The 22,601-nt window shown below is 42.3% G+C and overlaps 1 protein-coding gene across 1 annotated transcript in view; it reads right to left on the bottom strand.

Annotated features, from left to right (window-relative positions):
• Nucleotides 1–569: 569 nt before the first annotated feature.
• Nucleotides 570–22,601, bottom strand: part of LOC306929393 (cadherin-22-like) — a 121,780-nt gene continuing 99,748 nt past the window's right edge. The window contains exons 9-12 of the mRNA XM_079509912.1: nucleotides 22,371–22,488; nucleotides 11,807–11,956; nucleotides 9,991–10,092; nucleotides 570–1,157 (exon numbers count right to left, since the gene is read on the bottom strand). Coding sequence (XP_079366038.1) covers nucleotides 601–1,157; nucleotides 9,991–10,092; nucleotides 11,807–11,956; nucleotides 22,371–22,488 — 927 coding nt within the window. The 3' untranslated portion in view covers nucleotides 570–600. The remainder of the gene's footprint in view (nucleotides 1,158–9,990; nucleotides 10,093–11,806; nucleotides 11,957–22,370; nucleotides 22,489–22,601) is intronic.

Genomic DNA, 22,601 nt, shown 5'->3' with positions numbered 1-22,601 from the left:
CGTTGTAACCCTGTAGATCAGATATTTTGGCCACGCGACCTATACCTCAGAGGATATTGGAATTCATCCCATTGCACCGAGCCGGCTTTAACAGCTCAGCTGTGTTGACTGGTGATCGAGACAGAGCCTCTGTGACAGAGAGCTGCTACTTTGAATCAACAGGGACTATAATGCCTCAGTCAGATCAACTCAACTCTTCTATTTTTTTATTTTGATAGTTAATTGCCCCACAATATGAATACACTGATGTGTTTTGCTTTGTTGGTAACTGTATAATCACAATATTACACTCGCGGGTGTGCTTTACCTAGATTATTGGTTCTTGAGTGATGCTTGCCACATCACTGCCGTGCCAATAATCACGGTAAAGCACACCCTTGAGTGTAATATTACTTAATTCAGATCCTTCCCCAATCCCCACCTACAGACAGTTTTACAAATATGTACTTAATCTAATCTAACTACTATAAGATATTTTATGGGTGTCCCGGCCTGGCATCAAATCTTTTGAAATGGTGGTCCGCAGCACAATATAACATTTGGGTGTTTGAGAAGCACAGCGGAGAGTTTTCAGGTCTCGGGCACAAACCTAGCTCGGTGCTAGGACCCCTCCTCCTCCTCTGTGTTCCCCGGGGGAGCGTAGTAGCCCGCCAGCTGCTTGAAGCGCGGCCCCCAGTCACCGAGGTAGGAGAAATCCTGCTCCGAGGTGGTGGACAGCGTGTGGATGGAGCTGAGCGAGAGCGCCGGCGAGCTGTTGCCCTCGAAGGCGTACGTCTGGAAAGAGTCGTACGGCGGGACCGACAGGTCTGCGTCCGCCTGCTCCACCTTCTTGCGGATGTAGCCTTTGAAGACGGTGAAGTCCGCCACCGCTGCCCCACCTCCTTTTGCGCCGCCCCCTCCCGTCCCCGTCCGGCTGGCCGTCTGGACCCACTGGGGCAGCGAGCGTAGGTCCGCCGGCCCAGAGTCGGAGGAGCAGCTCTTGGCCTCGGGGAAGTCGTAGAGGTTCCTCAGGGTGCTCATGTCGTACGCCTGCGTGTCCTGCTCGCCTCCGCCCTCGTCGTTGTACTTGATGACGTTGTCGCGCATGTCCTCCTCGTCCTCGGACATCCGCTGGACCTTCCTGTGCCGCTTGAGGCTCACGATCAGCAAGACCAGGACTTTGAAAGAAAGAGGGAAAGGGGAGTGAGAGGTAGAGAGAAGTGGCCGTGAGAGAGACATAAAACTAAAGATTACCATCTGGCGGGTATTGTGATATTAAATCACATTGAGAGTGGATGTTTATGTAATGGGTTTTTGTTCAGCATTACACACGTTGTTAAATGAGGCGCCCGATATGGGTTGAGGTTAATGCACAAATCATAGGATGTTGAAAACTGTCATTAAGTGAAATCATGTGACTTGAATGAGGTTCAGGTGAATGTATGTACATTTGGAATACGAGCTTTCAGGCAAAAGGTTTGAAGAGGTCGATGGTAAAAGAGGAAGTGCACTTCATCAAAGTAAATATAAAGACAGAACCAACTGATCCCCTGGGATCAAAATGCAAAGTCAGGTCCTTCAATAAGGTTTCTGTCAAGTAACATGTTTTACTGGAATGTGCAAATTTGTTTAATGCGAGAAAATTAACTTAATGGAGGCTAAAATCACACACGTTCTAATTTCCGTAACTTTGATCCTCCCTATAAAGACAATAAGCTTTCTAAAATTATATTTGAACTTCCATTTGCATGAGAATTGATTTTCCACAATCCTAATTGCTTTGCCCAGAAATATGATTTCAGAGGCTTAAGGGGTGTCAATCTTTTTTTTTCTTCCTTTATTTACCCAGGGTAAATAGGGTTAGATTTCCTTTATTTACCCAGGGTAAATAGGGTTAGGTTTCCTTTATTTACCCAGGGTAAATAGGGTTAGGGTTAGGGTTATTTACCCAGGGTTCCTTTATTTACCCAGGGTAAATAAAGGAAAGGTAAAAGCTGAGCACAAGTGCTCATTTTCAGCAACGCCCTGCACATAGAAACACACACACACACACACACACACACACACACACACACACACACACAATCTTTCCTTCAATAATTATGTGAGTCCACCACAGAGTTCAAGTTTACTGTACATCACTGCCCAGAAACAGAGGACACCAACTACTGTACCTACATGGATAGAACAATGGAGAGGTCAATAAAGTATGGATACAAAAAAAGAAAATAATATAGATGGATCCCTTAATAGACTAATGAGACGAGAGGAACACAAAGGCTGCACGCATCTAAATAAATCAATGAAGATTTATCTTAGTTATTTTAATTACTGCCTACATATGTGATTAAGCAGATCTCAATTCACTCAGACACTCGAGACCCCCCCCCCACACACACACACACACACACACACACACACACACACACACACACACACACACACACACCATTCCTCCTGAGGGATGCTCTGATTCCCTTGGGAACTTCAACTATAAAGATGTACGGCTCATGATGACAACAAACAACCACCATTTCCCATCATGATAATGAAAACACACCACCACACATCTTTATGAATTATGGATGCTGAGGGAAATTAGAGCGCTATAATTCACAGTCATATAAAAAAAATCACACAGCACTGTCCCACTGGAAAACACACACACACACACACACACACACACACACACACACACACACACACACACACACACACACACACACACACACACACACACACACACACACACACACACACACACACACACACACTCCTGTTCATTGATTTTAGCTCAGCATTTAACACCATCATTCCACAACAGTTGGTGGAAAAGCTGCGGCTGCTGAATGTGGACCATGGCACCTGCACCCTCAACTTCCTGTCTCAGAGGCAACAGAGAGTCAAAGTCGACGGCCAAACATCTGGGACCATCACAGTGAGCACAGGATCGCCTCAGGGCTGTGTCCTGAGCCCCCTGCTGTTCAGCCTGCTGACCCACGACTGCACTGCCAAATTTGGCAGTAATCACATCCTCAAGTTTGCAGATGACACTACTGTGGTGGGGCTCATTAGCAAAAATGATGAGTCTGACTATAGGAAGGAGGTGGATCTACTTACAGTGTGGTGCAGTTCACATAACCTCTTTCTGAATGTGGACAAAACAAAGGAGATGGTGGTTGATTTTAGGAGGAGAGCCAGCGGCAAGGACAACTAGGATGAAAAACAGTTTTTTCCCAAGTGCAGTGAGGCTCGTAAAAGAACTGCGCCCCCCCCACTACAAGTGTGCCGGTGTCTGTGTGTGAAACCCTTCCCTCTGCCTGTACTTTCTTATTTCGGAATATTTCTGGGCAAACTTTGAATGTTGTGTTGTTTATGAACAGCAACTGACAAACATTATTATTATACCTCAGCCACCTGAACAGGGTGGTAATGCCATAATAGTCAGTGTTGACATTGTTGTTATCAGGTGTTACTCTGTCTGATCATCACACATAGCTAGCACTGGTCTAGTTTTTTGAGTGGTGTAAACCACTCCTACAACTGGCTTTTTGTGCAGAAAAAATGAGCATGGTTGCTATGTTCACCCTGTTGTAATGACGTAATGAAATCACACCCGGGTGAACAGGGTGAACATAGCAACCATGCTCATTTTTTCTGCACAAAAAAGCCAGGTAATGAAATCACACCCGGGTGTGATTTCATTACGTCAGACATGATTTCATTACGTCAGACAGACCTTACACCACTCAGTTCACACGGGTGTGATTTTTTTTTTTACCAGCTGCTGTGTAACAGCTGAGCTGGTCTATGTTCTATCACTTTGGCAGAGCTATCTTTGTCATTGGCTGCTGTATTGGCTTTCACGCCCACGTAAGCTATCTTTGTCATTGGCTGCTGTATTGACAACCTATCGTCCTGATTGGCTGCCTCGTCTCTAGGCAACCAGACACTTTCTGCCTCTAGCCGACCTCTCAGCCATGGGATGTGTTGCAGGTTGCCAGGTTTGCCTGTTTGCGAGTTCCAAGCAACTGGCTAAGTGGGTATATGAAAATTACCGGAAGGCGCGGGTTGCCAGAAGTAAAAAAATTAAAAATTAAAATAAAACAATAATAATAAAAAACTCGGAATCAAGGCCAAATTTTCCACCACCGCCGCAAATATAAAAGCAGATGGTAATTATGACTATGTCATCAATTCTTTTTTTTTAAAAAGTGTACAGAAAGTGTTAAAATGATTTCTGAGTCCACACCCACCAGTTCATTAGGTATGCCTGATTTTCAGGTGGGTGGTGATGGGTGGTGATCCCTCTGAACTGAAGCCGCACCCGCAGCTGTTGTTGTATGATAAAGGGGGAGGGAGGGGTTAGGGGAGGGGATGATATTGTGATGTATTTCGATTGGGCCTTTCAGGAAGAAAAATAGGCAACCCAGGGAAGACATATTTCAATATTCTAAACCACACCTGGGGGTCTATTAGTAATGTTAACTCCACAGACACATACAAAACAGAAAAAGTACAAAGATCACGGCACTCCATCTTTAAGCCATCTCTTTGATCCGTAAAGCAAGTTTGTATGAGTTCAGTATTATGATTGGTCTTTCAGGCCGCTTAGGTGGAGCCCGTAGAATTGTGGCTCAAACACAGGACCGGTGGGATTCTAGATATTAGTATGATGAAAAGACTGAGGCTAAAGGACATGGCTGTTTAGTTGTAACAACCGTGTCATTGTGGAATGATTGTTGCATACAAATGTGAATCATTCACACTAAAGTGTTCTTTTATCAACCAAGGCCTTAGGTTACCTAGTAATAATGGGAATTATATTGCTTTAATCTTGTGTGATTAGTCATTTTACAAGGGTAGATGTCAAGTCAGATTGTTTTGAAGCAAGGACTCTCCATGCGTTCCTTAATTTTCTCTTCTCTCTCTCTCTTTCACAACAGGGACCTTGAGCAGGTACAGCAAACGCATGCCGATGAGAGGACACTTAGATAGATCATTAAACGGTGGGTGCAATACATCTTCTGGAACGTACACATGTAGTCTGTTGCCTAAAACAAATGTGTGCAAACCCGCAGTAGAAGACAGACCATCTATTATGGTGTCTGTGCTGTCCAGGATGGCACAGAATGTTTGATGCTCTAAGCTCACATGACTACAGCCATGCTCGGGTAAACTGAGATATATGGCCAGATCATTTAGCACTCAAACTAGATGGATGATACTTGCTTATGTGCGGCGTAAAGGGGACAGCAAATACAGTAAAGCAGTGGTTCTCAAACCTTTTCATGTCAAGCAGACCCAAATTAATGTATTTTGCCACTGACCCCATCCTCCAAGATTTGTTTGTTTCCAAAATAGTTTTTGAAAGATTTGGGGAAAATACCAGATCTACGAGCTTATCAGCTATTTTCAAATTGCTGATGTATAGAATTAAAGTGGTTAAATAGAATTTGATGCTATATTAAACACACCCAGGGTCCCCCGAGGGTCCCAGGACCCCACTTTGAGAACCACTGCTGTAAAGTATGTAACCCGACGTTCCGTTACCTTGGAAGTTGGTAAGTGGCTCACGATATTTGTTTTACACTTTTTTATCCTCCAATTCTGGGTTCTTCCTTTCCATTCACTAAGCACTAAGAGAGTCTGTGACAAGCATATTAATCTATACAAATGACTTGTTGCAGGTCCCAGTAATTGTCTTTATTTTGTGTAAATGACCTGAAAAATAACTTACTGAGGGGAAAACGGCCCGCTCGGAAGAGCGGCGCCCGGGCGAAGAGGAAAAACTCACTGAAAAGCGTCTGGGGGCTTTTTATGCAATATCTCTGACTGATAATGTACAATCACACTCCACTTACATTGTTTGGTGCGTTCCGTCGGGACCGCCAGCATCTCAGCTCATTGTGTTTATACTCCTCCTCTATAAATGGGTAGAGTTAATTGCCACAGGGTCCAGGAAGCCATCACAGCTACGTGATAGGCTCTGGAGCGTGCTGCCATGTGTGCCAAGCATTCGCTCAGACAATTACTCTCAATTCTCACTGATGAGGAGAGTAATGGGAGGTGGGGACCTTGACACTGCAAACTGTTTTGTACATCAGATCAGCTGCTTCTTGTAAATGCAGGCCATGTAATTTCCATCACATCGCACTGCGGGTGGTGGTAATCTGCTTTTGTTTGGGGATAATTCTAATTCTTTATTTTACTGGTAATACTGCATGCTATTGGCAGGATTGGTAAAGGCAAGATACGCTTACGCCATTAATCAAAGTGGCTTGTGTAAAACAATGGCATCAATAACTTACAGTCTGACATTCACTTTTGACTTAAATCTTGCCAGTGTGCGTGCGTCAGACTCATACATCACTGTATCTGTTATGCACACCACAAACGCCAGAGGCCCACTACTGCTGCCATGGGTTGCCTACAATATCTACTGTAGCTACAGGTACACAAATATCATGTCCAAGGCAATGTACAAGTGCATAGCTACATGCTCTACCTCTGTAGGAACCATAATGTACCTGTATACATCCATTACCTCCACATACAATGGCCCCGGCCCCCCTTGTGTACAGGTGTTTCGATAAGCGTTCCTGACAAGACGGCTCATTTCCCCTTGGGCCACGCTGGCTGAGCGAGCCCAGGAGTTCATCATGGCAGATGGGTGGTAATTGGAACGGATGCGTGCAGATGCTGCAGCGCAGTGGAATGGATTCATCACATCAGGCCCCCTTAAATTAACTGATAGAGGGACTGTTTGCTTGTAGGGTAATTAGGCAGAAATTTGTTTTCATTTTTCTCATCATCCAACAATTGATATAATAGGGGTGGTCCGGCCTCGGGAAAAGGAGCCCGCTCTCTGCTTGGGCTAGGTGGTTAATGGCTGTGTGCTTGTGTGGGTTAGCCTGGCTAATAAGCCAGACTGAATCAGCCGTTGGCACAAAAAAAATTGCCTGCCGGCGGATTACGGTCTGGAGAGGCTCAATTGTACGCCCATTTCCTACACCAGAGAACTGGTGTGGCCAATCGGGACACAGTATGCAATATGGGCGGGCTTTGGTACAGTGACATTCAATGCTTGAGACCTTTGACTGACAGTACCTCTAAACAATTGCGTCAAAGAGAAAATGTTCGAACCCCCCCCCCCCCCCGGGAAACAAGATCCATACACAGCATCTCCAGACTCAAATACCACACGACAGTGTGATTTGAGTCTGGCTTATTAGCCAGGCTATGTGTGGGTGGGGCCGCTCCCTTAGTCCCTCACTACAAAGGAGTGTGCTAAAGATGCGTTGTGTGCTAAAGATTTGCACTGCAGTTATGCACTTACAGTAAGGCCTTCATACTTCGTACAATACATAGTGAAAATAGCCTATCTACAAGCTTACAGATTTTACATTTTTGTATTTCTTTTAAATACAATTTCAAGAATATTTTTGAAATGTTTCGCCCCAAATTATGGACTCCAGGGTTAAATCGGTTAAGGGTGGAAAGATGCTTTCTTCAAATGTGTGTGTCCGTATATGTGTGCATTGGAAGTGTGTGTATTGTCCGTGCAAGAACAGGACAAAGCTTATCCATCTGTGTGTACATTACAGTATGTTGTCATGCTTTTAGAGGGAGCCGCAAAGTATTGGCTAATGTGATGATTGCTGTAGCTTTCACATGACAGCTCACTCCAGTCCAGCTAGCTACTCTATTAATACCAGCGAACAACTGTTGGAACACTGCTGTCCATTTTCATTCCCCTGAGCCCGGCACTTGCAGCTCCTACATTCTACTGTCCACACAGTGGACAGTCAGGCAGCATCAGGTGCTTCCACTCAATCTGTGCCTCCAGCCGTGAGGGAGTGTTTTCTACCACTCAACAGCACTCAGTTGAATCTGTGGTGACTGGTTTGCCACAACCAGTGCAATCCGACTAGGGGTGCAAGTGCAACAGTTAATACAACTAATTGATTTAATCAATTTAAATGAATAATAATACTAATAATAATGATAATCAGATTTACAAAATTTGTTGATTTTGGAGGACTTTTTATTTTATTTTATATATAATTTAGCTTTTTCAAAAGTATCGAAAATAGGCAATCTACAAAGATGCACTGCGGTGCGTTGTGAACTTGTATATGGTGTGAACACTGTACGAATATTTCACATTGATATATAATAATAAATGTTTAAATTATTGCTAATTTGCAGCCCTAAATCTGACCCCATGACATAAAGAAAGGAGTCTCTTTGTGTCTCCATAGGGAACCACTGCACCGCACATCGTCAAATTATTGGCTTAGGAATGTGACAAAAAAAAAAAAAAAAAAACCACACATATCAACAAATTCATACTCCATAGTAATCCATAGAATATAAAAAATATATATTTTGTATATATTTTTGCCAGTGTCTACAGACATGTACCGTACAGTATGCAGCATTTCTGGCTTTTAGAAACTTGATGAATAAATCATGCTCCTTCTTTCAACGACGCCACACCGGAATATGTCTTTGCTAATGGGAAACATGGCTTTAACTCGCCTCATTACAGAGGCTGTTTGAAAGCAAGAAAGCAAAGTAAAACAAGCAACCCGTTATTCAAAGTTGAAGCGAACCCTGTGTCACGCCATCCATCATTCACAGCCCACATAATGTAAAACATATGTAAAGTGTTGTGCGCCAGGGAGACAAAACATCTTGATTCTTTATCTGTGGCTCAGAAGAGCGGGATGAGGAGAGTGAGAGAGCCGGCTCATCAAACTTTCAGTGATGACAATACTAACCCTCTCAGGTCCTCCTCTTCCTCTGAGAGAGAGAGAGGGAGAGAGAGAGAGAGAGGGAGAGAGAGAGAGAGAGAGAGTGCAGAGAGAGAGAATGTATGAGTATGTGCAGTGCGTGTGTCACGCGTGTGCACGTGCGTCACGCGCGTGCACGTGCGTGCGAGTGTGTGTGTGTGTGTTCGCACGTATGTGTTTGAGTGTAATATAGCATAATTTGTGTTAGTATGTGTTTGTGTAACAGTTTCTGTTTTTGTGCGTGCGTGTGTGCACGCGTGCACGTGCATTTGCGTACGTGTAGGGCTAGCGTTCGTACAACTTTGTAACAGAGAAAGTGAGGAAAGGCTTGTCTATTTAAAGCCTTCTGTTCCAGAGGGATACAGTGCTGAGGCAGCTCTTTTTGCCTGTTTGCAGCCCCCCCTCCCCCCTCTTCCATCCCATCTCCAGTCTGCATGGCACAGAACAAAGTGACTTGACATCACTGATAAAGCCAGGCGGCATCGGCTGTACGTCGTACAGGCAGAAGAAGCTGTCCCTTCGTAAAAAATAGCACAGACAAAATGTCCGACGTGAGTCACCTGTGAAGAAATGTTGAAAAATGTATCCCCTTTCATGTATTTTCTTTCTCCTTGAAAGCACAGCAAAAAGGCTGCTGTGCGTGTGTGTGATTCCAATGCTGAAATATAGATAACTTTTAAAAAGTGGGCATTAAAGTATGCTTGGTTGTGTGAATTTCTGAGTGGAGTGAACTTTCTTTTTTAATTACATTTTTTACAGTACTTGCTTCATAAGGTCTTCATAAGATCTTCATAAGATCTGACCCTAAGAGTCAATTTGGTTAAATGTATACACTGTGAGTTACAGCACATTAGCACTCAGGATTTCACTGTTAACTGTCATATCAACAGAATTGCGGGAGTGATCTTTGTTGATCCCATGGAGCTTCACCGATGGCTGAGCTGTGGTTCTTCACAATGAGCGCTCAGGGGTAGCTGTTAGGGGTTAATTGCCTTGCTCAGGGACACTTTGACACGTAGACATGGGCTCGCCGGGAGGCGAACCGATGACTTTATGATTACCACTAAGCTACGGTCGCCCCTAGAAACCGTTTATTTCCACTTTAGAGCACCTTTCTGACGGGAAATGTGATGGACGTGCTGTTGTTGAAGGTGTGGTCCGTGATGAAGAGGAACCCCCGTGCCCCTTCATCATACTTATGATGAACACTTACCGATAAGGATGAGCATGCAGACCAGCAGCGCTATGAGAGCTCCGGGGCTGAGAGCAGCACTCATCACATAGGCTGTAGCGTTGCAGGATTGGATGGCTCCATCTGTAGTGCAAAGAGACAGAGAGAGAGAAAGAAGCACTCCATTTGTATTCAAAAAGCGGCCCTTGAATCTCACTAATGCACCATTGCACCTGCAACTACCGCTGTGTTTTACCACATTTTGACACCAGTTATTTATTTTTACATTCCCAGTGTAAACTCAATCATATCCCAATGTAGGTAGTATAATACCCATATAAACATGACTGATAATCCCAATCAAGGTCAGGTCTTAATCACAGTAAGCAAGCTAGAGACACAGCTATTACAGTTGTACAGTTCATTACTCACACCATTATGCCAATTGGTAATGGAACTGTCATGAAACTTATAGTGCTCCAGGAAAATAATTAACTTTTGGATTGAAAAGGTCAAACGTAAAGATCACAATCAAAGGCAAGGTAAACATTTAGGACAGATGGGGAGATCGTCATGGCATTTAGTGGGGTTACCAGTAGGCAGGTATAGGCTTGAGATACTCAAGAACAAGGTCGAAATGACATAATCAGACATATCTGACAATTATATAGGGTTAGTTAGAGGATGTATGCACTCAACTGAGTGAAGATGTTTTCGTTTTGTTTGTTTGTTGTGCGTAAAACATCACTGGACACAGAACGAGAACATCATCGTATTCAGGAAAGAAAATACATAAAAAAAAACCCTGCTGTGCAGGTATAGTAGAATCTCGATCACCAATGGATTATGCTGTAAAGCATTCAGTAATTATAATATTAGGATAGTTGCAATTACACACCACAGGTAAGCACTTTAAATTACTTATTGCTGTAGGCCTAGTGTAAACCAATGTTTTACTGTCATTTGAGTGTTATTTGTTCACATGTAAGAGATGCAGTAAGACTTAACTGACTTGACTTAAGGCTCATACATAGTCTGGATTTTCGGTGGTGAGGTCACCACCGAACTACAACATGACGTCACGAGCCGCGGTGAAGGGCAAACCACCGCCACCGCCCCAGCCCTTCTCTCTGTTTTTACTCACCACCGCTCAACGTTATTTATTTCAACTCCGGTGGTCAGCTCACCACCAGAGCGGTGGTCACCTCACCACCGAAAAACCAGACTATGAATAGGCCTTTAGTCCTCTTTGCCCCCGTGGGAGCATAGGGCATCCACCATGGATCTCCACGTCACTCGAGAGCAAACTCGATGCAGTAAGGGAGGGCCAAAATTAGCCGACCCATAAACTGACAATGCATAACTTCTAGATAAGATTTTGTGACATTTGCTAAACTAAAAGGACAGTTAAACAGAAAGGGACAAGCTCGGTGGCATCCAACTGTATATAGAGCGTCGCAGTCCCGCCCCCTTTCATGACGACGAGCGGCCCGGAAGAGAATTTCCAATACATTTTTCCCATAGACGTTTCAGAAAGTATATAAGCCTCGGACAAAGCCAACTCGGATGGTGACAAATCATGACAATAAACAAAAAAAATTGGGCCGAACAAATAATTATAAAGAAGAAAAACAACACAAAAAGTGTTGTATGCTGGCCTTTATTTCACCATCCGAGTTTGCTTTGTCCGAGGCTTACAGGTCTTTTAAATAAATACTTTCTGAAACATCTATGGGAAAAAATTATGGGAAATTCTCTTCCGGGCCGCTCGTCAGGGGCGGGAGTGCGACGCCTCCTATTTCTAGTGCATGACACCCAGAAGAAGAACGTAACTTAGTATAAATGGCGGTTAACTCACCGCGGTCGCAGCCACATATGCGAATGGTCAGCGTGCCTGTGGAGCTGAGGGAGGGAGGCCCAGTGTCCACCACCAGTATGGGCAGGAAGTAGACGTTCTGCTCATGGCGGTTGAAACCTGAACGCTGGGTGCGGATACCAGCCGTGTTGTCTGGCAAGGTGGGGGCGAGAGAGAGAGAGAGAGAGAGAGAGAGAGAGAGAGAGAGAGAGGAACAAATGAGGAACACAAACTAAGTCTGGTGACACTGCACACTGAACTGTGAATGTGTCTGTTGTTTTAATAGAGACTCCTTTATATTATACATGTACATGTACACAGAGTAAAACATCTGGCTGCGCGGCAGGGAAGGGAAGGGACTACAGACTGAATCAATTCTAACAGTAAATGAGTTCATAGTATTGTATAATTGGGTCCCTGATTGGATGAGAGGATGTTGTGTTTGCTAAGGTCTGAACGACCGAGATGTTGAAAATGCTGTACAGTAAGTGAAGACAGTGTGTGGGATTCCATTATGTTCTATTTCTGCTGTGTGGTAATACAAACAAAACAAAACAATTGTAGTACTCGTCATCACTGGAGTGGTGCGGAAGAGTTTTTGTTCAGTCCACTGCATGGCGACTCGAATAAACAAAAACGGCGGATGACAAACCCCAGAGATAATCCAACAATATAAGCAGTTCAAGGACCACTCCATCTGGGGGGAGCTGGCACAGCCTAGGCATTGGCACACTCAGGGTTGAATCATTCCAACAGCAAAGTGAATTGGCTGCGTGGTGTACTGTTAACATTCACCGGGTAATCTTTTTCAGTCAAATAAAAAAAGACGAGAGAGAAAATGGGTAAGCGCCACTGTTTGAAATTAAACTTCAGCAGTGTGTGTGTGCATACACACTCTTCACAGGAGACATAGACAAATGTATCACAGCATATACGGGAGGAGGATTTGACAAATAATAGTCAGAGCAGCTTCTGTGGATAGACTCGGATAAGGGATACAAAGCAATCCATCTCCTGGGAACATATATCACTGTCATTCTCGCCATCCACAAGCACTTCTCTGGCACGTGTGGTGTACAATCTTCATGTTACTGTTTATGCAGAGGAACTTGTGCTGAGTGCAACTCCCATGACATTGTCCTTTTGACTTTTACACAGTGGTCTCGTCCATCAGTCTCTCTATTTGCCTCAGAGGAGACTCCCTCTTGTCTTACGCTTCATTGACACTCCATGGTGCGAGGATGTCGCTCGCTGAAAATAGCTGATCTGCAAGCTCACAGCGCGTGGCATTTGACAAAGCATAAATGAGGCTTTAGACAGTCTATAGGACAGATTCAGGCATTTTGGCTTGACTATTTCCAGCGACTCCACTAAACATAGCATTAATCAACACAATTATTTTTGATTTAAACAATTTTGGACTAAACTTATCTACAATGTAAAAGGAAAAGGAAATATCTCCTTTAAATCTTGCATTTAAAGCATCCCTTTTCATTCTATATTCGTACGTGGCCTTGTGGTTAGAGTCATACCAAAGACTGTAAAAATGGGACCCGCAATGCCTCCCTGCTTGGCACTCAGCATCAATGGGTTGGATTGGGGGGTCAAATCAACTAATCCAATGATTCCCGAGCGCGGCACGGCTGCAGCTCACCGGTCCTTGGATGTGGCTCACCGCTCCAAGAGATGGGTCAAATGCGGAGAACAAATTTCACTGCGGTAACGTGTGTGACAAATTGTACGACTTTGACTTTAACTCCTTAACTTAACTTTAACTCTTTAACTTTTTTGTCCTCGTATGTCAAGGCACGGAGACATGAATGTGATGTGAGGCCGTGATGGGGAGAACACGACAGTGACAGATTGAGTGTGACAGGTTGACAAATGTAGAGAAGACACTGGAGTGGAAAATAGGGAGGTGGGAAGATAAAGGTCTGTGCTGCGCTCTGTCTGTCTTTGTGAAGAGTTAACCCTAACCACTATTTTTAAAGGTGATTTCTGGATTAAGGGTTTTCTTACTTTAATCTGATGTTATTATATCCAATAACAGATGGTACAGGTGAAACGTTACACGACAACAGCTCTGACCGTGCGCGCTGCATGGGTCTTAGGTTAAATTGTTTGATTGCTCGAATTTTTTTCTACACATCTGTCTATCATAATGACCAAAGACGTTGCTCAGTGTTTTGTCCCAAAGGGGCTTCTGTAAAAAGAAGAATGAGACTAATAGTACGTTTTAACAGCGGGAGACAAACGGCGAGCATCGCTTGAATTACATTGGCTATCGCCCAATCGCCCACTATCGCCGGGCGACGTCGCCCAAAAGATGAATTATTTTTATATTTTCGGCCGACGTTCCTCCGCCCATTTTTCGACCATCTCCTGTTCGCCTGCTATCGCCTCTATCGCCAGTAGTTGCCGGGTCTCATTGACAAAGAATGCACTTCCGGAGAATTCGTCTGGCTGTCGCCCGCTGTTATAACGTACTGTAAGACCACATGCTCTACTCTACCACTGGTTGTGGATATAATAAGACCACATGCTCTACTCTACCACTGGTTGTGGATATAATAAGACCACATGCTCTACTCTACCACTGGTTGTGGATATAATAAGATCACATGCTCTACTCTACCACTGGTTGTGGATATAATACGATCACATGCTCTACTCTACCACTGGTTGTGGATATAATAAGATCACATGCTCTACTCTACCACTGGTTGTGGATATAATAAGATCACATGCTCTACTCTACCACTGGTTGTGGATATAATAAGATCACATGCTCTACTCTACCACTGGTTGTGGCTATAATAAGATCACATGCTCTACTCTACCACTGGTTGTGGATATAATAAGATCACATGCTCTACTCTACCACTGGTTGTGGATATAATAAGATCACATGCTCTACTCTACCACTGGTTGTGGATATAATAAGACCACATGCTCTACTCTACCACTGGTTGTGGATATAATAAGACCACATGCTCTACTCTACCACTGGTTGTGGATATAATAAGATCACATGCTCTACTCTACCACTGGTTGTGGATATAATAAGATCACATGCTCTACTCTACCACTTAATGCACGCCTGCGATGCTGCAGGAACTCGCCCACAGAGCGAGTTCTGAAAGCAACGCAGAAGTGCATTAATGATGTTACAGTTACCTTTAAAACTAAGAGAATCGCTGAAAAATTATAATTTTTCAATGACAGATCTAGTCACTACGACCACAAATGTCCCCAGAAACTAGCTAGCCTAGCCACGAGTCTGCTACGCTCTGAGAGAAAAGCACGGCTGAATGGTTTGTTTTGATTAGGCGTTGAAATAATGTGGTTTGAAGCATGGCTAGAAAGCTGTTTCAACCAATCAGATTGCTTCCTCACAACGACCTGTTGTATAATTCTCCTTTAACTCTAACCATACACTAAGCACAACATAACCCTGACCCTTAACTCCTTGGATCCACAGATCATAGTCATAATGGGGATGAGGAAGTAGCATGGAGACAGTACATCCAATGACTGTGTGTGTGTGTGTGTGTGTGTGTGTGTGTGTGTGTGTGTGTGTGTGTGTGTGTGTGTGTGTGTGTGTGTGTGTGTGTGTGGCTGACTCGCTGTGCTTTGACAGTGTTGGCCCTGAATGAGGGCACTATCCGTGTGCCTCCAACACGTGACACAAAGCAACACGTGAATTCACTTCCAGCTGACCATCGGAGTGTGGTTGTGACGAGTGTCATTCCAAGAGAGAGAGAGAGAGAGAGAGAGAGAGAGAGAGGGAGACAGTCAGCGAGAGAGAGATACAGCAAGAGAGAGAGACAGACAGGGACACAGACAAAGATAGCCAGAGAGAGAGTGAGAGAGCTGGAGACTGTGCGTGCGTGCGTGCGTGCGTGCGTGCGTGCGTGCGTGCGTGACTGTGCGTGCGCGACTGTGCGTGCACGACTGTGCGGGCGTGTGTGATGTGGGTGTATGTGTGCGCGTGAGTGCATGCGTACACATGTGCCTGTCCGTGTGTCCGTGTGTCTGTATGGTGTTTGTTTTGCGAGTGAGCATTTTGTCTATGCACTCTTGGGCTTTCAGCACCATTGTACAGATACACGTGCATGCATGAAAGCGAGGAGCCAAAGCAGCCTCCGCATGGTGACATTTCCTTCGCCATGCAGGTCCACTCCCCTGACATTCTCCCGGTGTCACATCAATCTTGATTTAGCCGCGCGTCACATTCACTTGGGTACACATCTCCAAGCAGGCATCCGCAAACATCGAATCCAACTTGGCTCTAAAGGCACAATGTTTTTTAATAACAGTACACAGAGGCGGTCAAAGTGTATGTCCAAATAAAGTGGCAGCAGTATGAGGAACCTTTTGTAGCCTTACATTATGCAGTTGCATCAAAAACGGCCCGGGTTAGGGTTACATAAAACAAAACAGAAAAACATGTTTAATTCATGTTGACATTTGAGGCAATTATGAAAGTTGTTGACAATCCATTAAAGTAGGGAGTAGGCTATAATTAAAGGACCAAGCAGTCCTGAAAGGACTTGGTGCTTTATTGTTTTTGTAGTTTATTTTCTTCCGCCAAAAATAGCAGTTCTGGCTGAACCGTGCAGTCGGTTTTCGCGAAATTTGGAGATATGGTAGAGGGCCATGATTTGATTGAAATCTTTATTTGAATAAGCAATTATTATTATTTTTTTAAACAATATAAACAGAAACGACAGAATAAGTACAAAATAATAAAAAAAAGCAAATTCAAAAGGAGTGGGAAGAAGCAAAGCTTATTGCTCCCACCCCCTTTCCATCATCACCAAGCATCATTAATCATATACATAATCATACACAAACACACAAACACCCCCGCCCCCCCCCCCCCCCCCCCCCCCCCACACGCGCACACACACACCTAGTGAAAACCTACACCTTCTTCATCCCTGTAGCTCATTCAAATCATGTCCTTGAGATTAAGTTTAAACATTTTCATGTTTGCACTTATTTTTAACTCCACCGTGAAACCATTCCATAACCTCACGCCAGAATTTGAAATACAAAAACTTTTTCTGGTTGTACGCCTAAATTGAACTTTAAAGTTGTGATTTGATTTTCCCCTTAAATTATAATCCCCCTCCTGGTCTCTAAATAGTTTTTGAATGTTACCTGGCAGTAACATATTATTGGCTTTGTACATTATTTGTGCTGTTTGATAGTCTACAATGTTAATAAATTTGAGAAGTTTTGACTCTAAAAAAAGCTTGTTAGTATGCTCCTGATAACCCACATTGTGTATTATTCGTATTGCTCTTTTTTGAAGGGTTATTACTGGACCCAAAGATGTCTTGTAGTTATTTCCCCAAACCTCTACACAGTACTGCAAATAGGGCAGGACTAAGGAGCAATATAATGTGTGGAGTGATTTCTGGTCCAATACCTTCCTAGCTTTATTGATAACTGCAATACTTCTTGATAACTTGTTCTGTACATGTTTTATATGTGCCTTCCAGTTAATCTTTTCGTCGATGGTTACCCCCAGAAATTTTATTTCCTTAACTCTTTCAATTTCAATCCCATCAATTTTTACCTTTACTTGTGTGTTTGTCATGTTATTGCCAAATAACATTATTTTTGTCTTTTTCACGTTTAATGATAACCTGTTTCTGTCAAACCATAATTTTAATTTATTCATTTCTGTATTTATATCCTCCTGTAATTGAATTAAGTTATCTCCCGAGCAAAAAATATTTGTGTCATCCGCAAAAAGCACAAACTGTAATAAACTGGAAACTTCACACATATCATTTATGTACAGAATAAAGAATTGTGGACCCAATACTGACCCCTGGGGTACACCACAAGTAATGTCCAAACATGAAGAGGAACAATCACCCAGTTTCACAAACTGCTGTCTCCCATTTAAATAGCTTTTGACCCAATCAAGCACAACTCCCCTTAATCCATATCTTTCCAGTTTTTTAATTAAAATGTCATGGTTGATTGTGTCAAATGCCTTTTTTAAATCAATAAATACTCCAATTGCATATTTCCTTTTGTCAATAGCATTAGTAATCTCTTCAATTGCCTCAATAATTGCCATTGATGTTGATCTTTTTGATCTGAACCCATATTGATTTTCTGCAAGTATGTTGTTTTTCTCTAAGAATGATTCCAGTCTTTTATTGAAGAGTTTTTCTAGTATTTTTGAGAATTGTGGTAGTAATGAGACCGGCCTATAATTTGTGAAGTGATGCTTGTTCCCAGTTTTGTACAACGGAATGACCTTGGCTATTTTCATTGTATTTGGAAATGACCCTGTTTGAAAAGAAAGATTGCAAATGAATGTCAGTGGTTTAGATATGCCTTCAATTACCTGTTTAACAATTGTCATGTCTATGTCATTGAAGTCAGTAGACTTTTTATTCTTACTTTTTTTAACAATGTCCAGAATTTCATTTTCAGCTACTGAGGTAAGGAACATTGAGTAGGGATTTCTCTCTGGTAAATGTTCCCCATGAGACCCTGGATCAGGGATTTGGCTTGCAAGGTCAGGTCCTATATTTACAAAAAAATCATTCAAACTATTTGCCACTTCATCCATGTTATAATTTTCAATATCCTTATCAATAAAATATGTAGGTATATTATTATGTCTAGAGCCATTTCTTATAACATTGTTCAATATATTCCATATTTCTTTAATATTATGCTTGTTAACTTCTAATCTCCTTTTATAGTAGTCTTTCTTACTTTCCCGCATAATATTAGTTAGTTTATTTTTATATATTTTATATTTAAGTTCAGCCTCTTTAGTTCTCCGTTTTATGAATTCTCTGTAAAGTGTGTTTTTCTTTTTACAGGCATTTTGTAGTCCTTTCGTGATCCATGGACAGTTGTCAAATTTTAATTTCCTGGAATATTTTTTAATTGGACAAAACTTGTCATATAAAGAACAAAAGGTTTGTAGAAATGACTCATAAGCAGCATCAACATTTTTTTCACTGTATAATGCATCCCAGTTCAGCCCTAGTAATTGATTTTTTAGCAAATGTATAGATTCCTCCGATCTTGTTCGTCTGTATATACTTTGCCTATCAAGCTTTTTCCTATAATTTTTGTCATATACAATAAACACTGGTAGATGGTCACTTATGTCATTGATTAATAATCCGCTTATTGTGTTGTTTTCTATTTCATTGGTGAATATATTGTCAATAAGAGTTGCACTGTGTGATGTAAGTCTGCTGGGTCTGGTGATTTTGGGAAATAGGCTCATGCTGTACATTAAATCTATAAATTCATTGATGTTATTTTGGTTATGTGGATTCAAAATGTCAATATTCCAATCTCCGGTAAGAAACATAGTTTTGTTAGTTATTTTTGAGAACATACTTTCCATCCACTCACTGAACATTTCGATGCTAGTGTCAGGTGCCCTATATATACAGCTAATGACCATGTTTTTGTTTTTTTCATTGCAGATTTCAATTGTTAAGCATTCCAATAAATTATCAACCACAGTTGTCATTTCATCTACAATCCTGAAGTTTAAAGATTTATGAACATATATAGCAACTCCCCCATGGCCCTTGTTTTGCCTATTGTTATACATGAATTCATATCCATCCAATTCAAAGTCAATACCTCTTACAGAGTTGATCCAAGTTTCAGTTAATGCCATTATGTCGAATGGCTGAGCAAAAGTTTGTAAATAGTTCTTAATGTTCATGAAATTTGCATATAAACTTCTGCTGTTGAAGTGAATAATGGATAACTTTCCCTCCGATTTAATGCTCTGGTTATATTGATGATCTGTATAGTAGCAGCAATTGTTATTTATGGATGAGAAGAAGTTATTGTCCGGGTCTATTTCCTGTTCCAAGTCCAGCATACTGTGATCAGTGTATTCAAACGGTTTAAGTTCGAGATGATCATGTTCCCTTATCCTTTCTGGTATGTCATTATTGTCCCCTGTATTAGAGTGATTCTTGGATGTTGTCATGGTAGTGGTTTGTTTTATTTTACCTTGTCCGGTGGCCATCATTGGTACTTGCCCAGATCCGCGATGTTTTTGATGCAGATCACTTTGGCTTCCTCAGGGTCTCCGTTGAGTTTAATAAATATCTTACAGTTTGCAGTCCACGTTTGTTGTATTTTTTTCTGCTTCTTGAGGTGACGTGCTTTCATGGCTATCTCCGCATTCTGTTTGGATAGGTGCTCGTTGAAGTAGACATTGGTTTCCGCTAACTTTGATCTTTGCTTCAGCAGAGCTGTCTTGACGGTGAGGATGCGAAGCCCACAACCATTGGCCAAAGGGTGGCGCTATATTGAAAATGCAAACTTTGACCACGCACAGCTCATGAACCGTTTGACCGTCAGCAATGAAACCTCGACACACATATGCGTCTCCTCATGTCTAGTGCTCTTACTTTTGACCTCTGACCTCTAGATCACCCGCCATTTTGAATTATATGAAAATCAATTAAAATGCATCTCCTCCCAGGATCTTTGATCAAAATGCACGAAAACTTCTACACGTGAACTTTGGACCTATACGTACATTTTGTCTTTACTTTGTTGTGTTGTAGTGCCTGTGGCTTTGCTGACCTCTGCTGGTCTAAAGTGCCTCACCTGTCAATCACCTGAGAGTTCTGGCTGCCACACCCTGTGTCAGCTGTTCTTGATTAGTTGCAGGCTATATAAGAGGAGCTGTGACCAGCAGCTCATTGTCTCCCAAACACCCAAACTGAACAGTTGTGTTCCCTTTTTGTTGCTGTTATTAGTTAAGTTTCAGATGGGCTGGTCGTAAGTATTATTTTGGGTGTCCATCAGTCCCTGTTTTGCAATGCAGGATTTTAAATAAATGTGTAATATCTTTGTAAACTTTTGATCGGACTTTGTGTCCTTTTATGTTAACCCTTGGTTGAGCCAAGTTTAAAGAGCCGTAACAATGCTAGAAACTGATTTGTTTAGTGGGAAACATGTATAAAGAACTTGATCCTGATCAAATCAGGTTCTTTACTCATGAATTGATAGATTATTTGATGTTGTACAACAGTGATTTTGAAACAAAGACTGATTTGGACACCTGGCCTTTCAGTTCAGGTTTTTTGTGTCCTGAAAGGATTCCCTTGCATGGATGGTTCTGGTACCCAGACCTGGCGAGCCGACCCGGAACTCTGAACCCCCCTTCACCCACAATTGTGGTAATCTGGTTCTCTGGAGACTGCTTTCCCTGAACTGAATAGGAACTGAACTGGGACTTTTCAAGTCAACAACTTAAAGTGGGCCCCATTTGTTTGTTTTTCATGAATGTTCAAAGCTGTTTGTTTTCTCTGAAGTTTAATAATAATTTTTCAGTTAACCTTTAATCCCTTTTTCACTCATTGAGCTCCTCATCCGAATCTGGTATATTTTCTGGTTTATACGCAGTCAATTCATAAATCTTTATACCCACCTTATTAGTTATCCTTGCGCAACTTGCTACAAAAACACTGAATGATTTTGCTTGTTAGCTCGGTAGAGCTCTTGAGTCTTCAATAACCCTTTCCTGCCCCCCACTATAAAAAAACGACCCTGTCACAATTCCATGGTCTTTTTCTCAAGTTTAGTCTTCCATGTTTCTTGTGCATATTATTCTTATTGCCTTCCTGCTTGGTCCTGCCTTATCGCTGCTTGCAGCGATTTGTTTCTAGTAGTTTATTGAATTTGTAGTAAACAAAATACTTATGAATATATATTTAATCGTTAATGATTGTATAGTACGATTCATATACAATTCTTAGGGAGTACATCTACAGATAATCACGTTGCTTGAATATGTATTATTGTTTTCTCTCCAAAGAGTGTTAAGGGCAGTTGAATGTAATTTAAAATATTTGTCTTTAACTATGTGGAGTACCGAGTATGCAATTATTGGGAATGTACTGCTTTGGGAAAGGATTCCAAATAAGCCAGCTGGCTCTTCCTTTCCTTGCATTGTATTTTTATTGTATTGTATTGTCTATTTTTTTGTACTACATGCTAAATAAATAAACCTAAAACCACCAGGGCTGGGTAAATGGTTACTTAGAATTTTAGTGGCCTCTAAATACTTCCCTGTGATTATGTAAAATTTCTAGTACACCAATATTGTTCTGTACAGCAACCATATCCGCCATGTTACTACTTGTTGACAAGAAAAATGTATTCACAAACGCTATTTGGCTCCATAGTTTCCCCTTTAGGTATTCACTTGACCTTTGACTTGAACTCTAGTCTTGTACAGTAGTTCCCTGGGAGCTAAATGGTTAGTGCAACTTCATGTTAACCCATTGCTCTACAGTCAGTATGACCTTATGGTGAAATGTCAGTGAAATACAACAGTGTTTATCATTATGTAGTGTAGTCGGCTACTGTGTACTGTTCAGTTTCTCTTATTTTACATTTTACTGCTGCCTGCTCTTACAGCTGCATAGGTCTGTTGCTGTAACACCACAGCGTGGTTTCATGCCAGTGGCGAATCGCTCCCCTACTCACCATGTCCAACCTCATTCCACGTCTCTGCCAGTAACCTTTGCCCTCTCACCTTTGACATCCCAGAGAGTGAAGTGTCGATTGCTGGAGGCTTCGGGGGCCAGCGTGAAATGGAAGCGATGTCCAGACTGGGGTTCATCTCTGTCCACCACGCTGATGGTGTGGATTAACTGGGGAGTGAGAGATGGAACACATAGAGAAGAGAAGAAGTGTCAGTAAGACACAGGTTTACCTCCCCCTGGCGCCTGATGGAGGGGAAAGGAACTGGTCGGAATAATGTGTT

The sequence above is a fragment of the Electrona antarctica genome, assembly GCF_951216825.1.
Source record: "Electrona antarctica genome assembly, chromosome: 9".
Classification (NCBI taxonomy): Eukaryota; Metazoa; Chordata; class Actinopteri; order Myctophiformes; family Myctophidae; genus Electrona; species Electrona antarctica.
The sequence above is the reverse complement of the archived record's forward strand: the minus strand, read 5'-3'. Positions and strand labels throughout refer to the sequence as shown.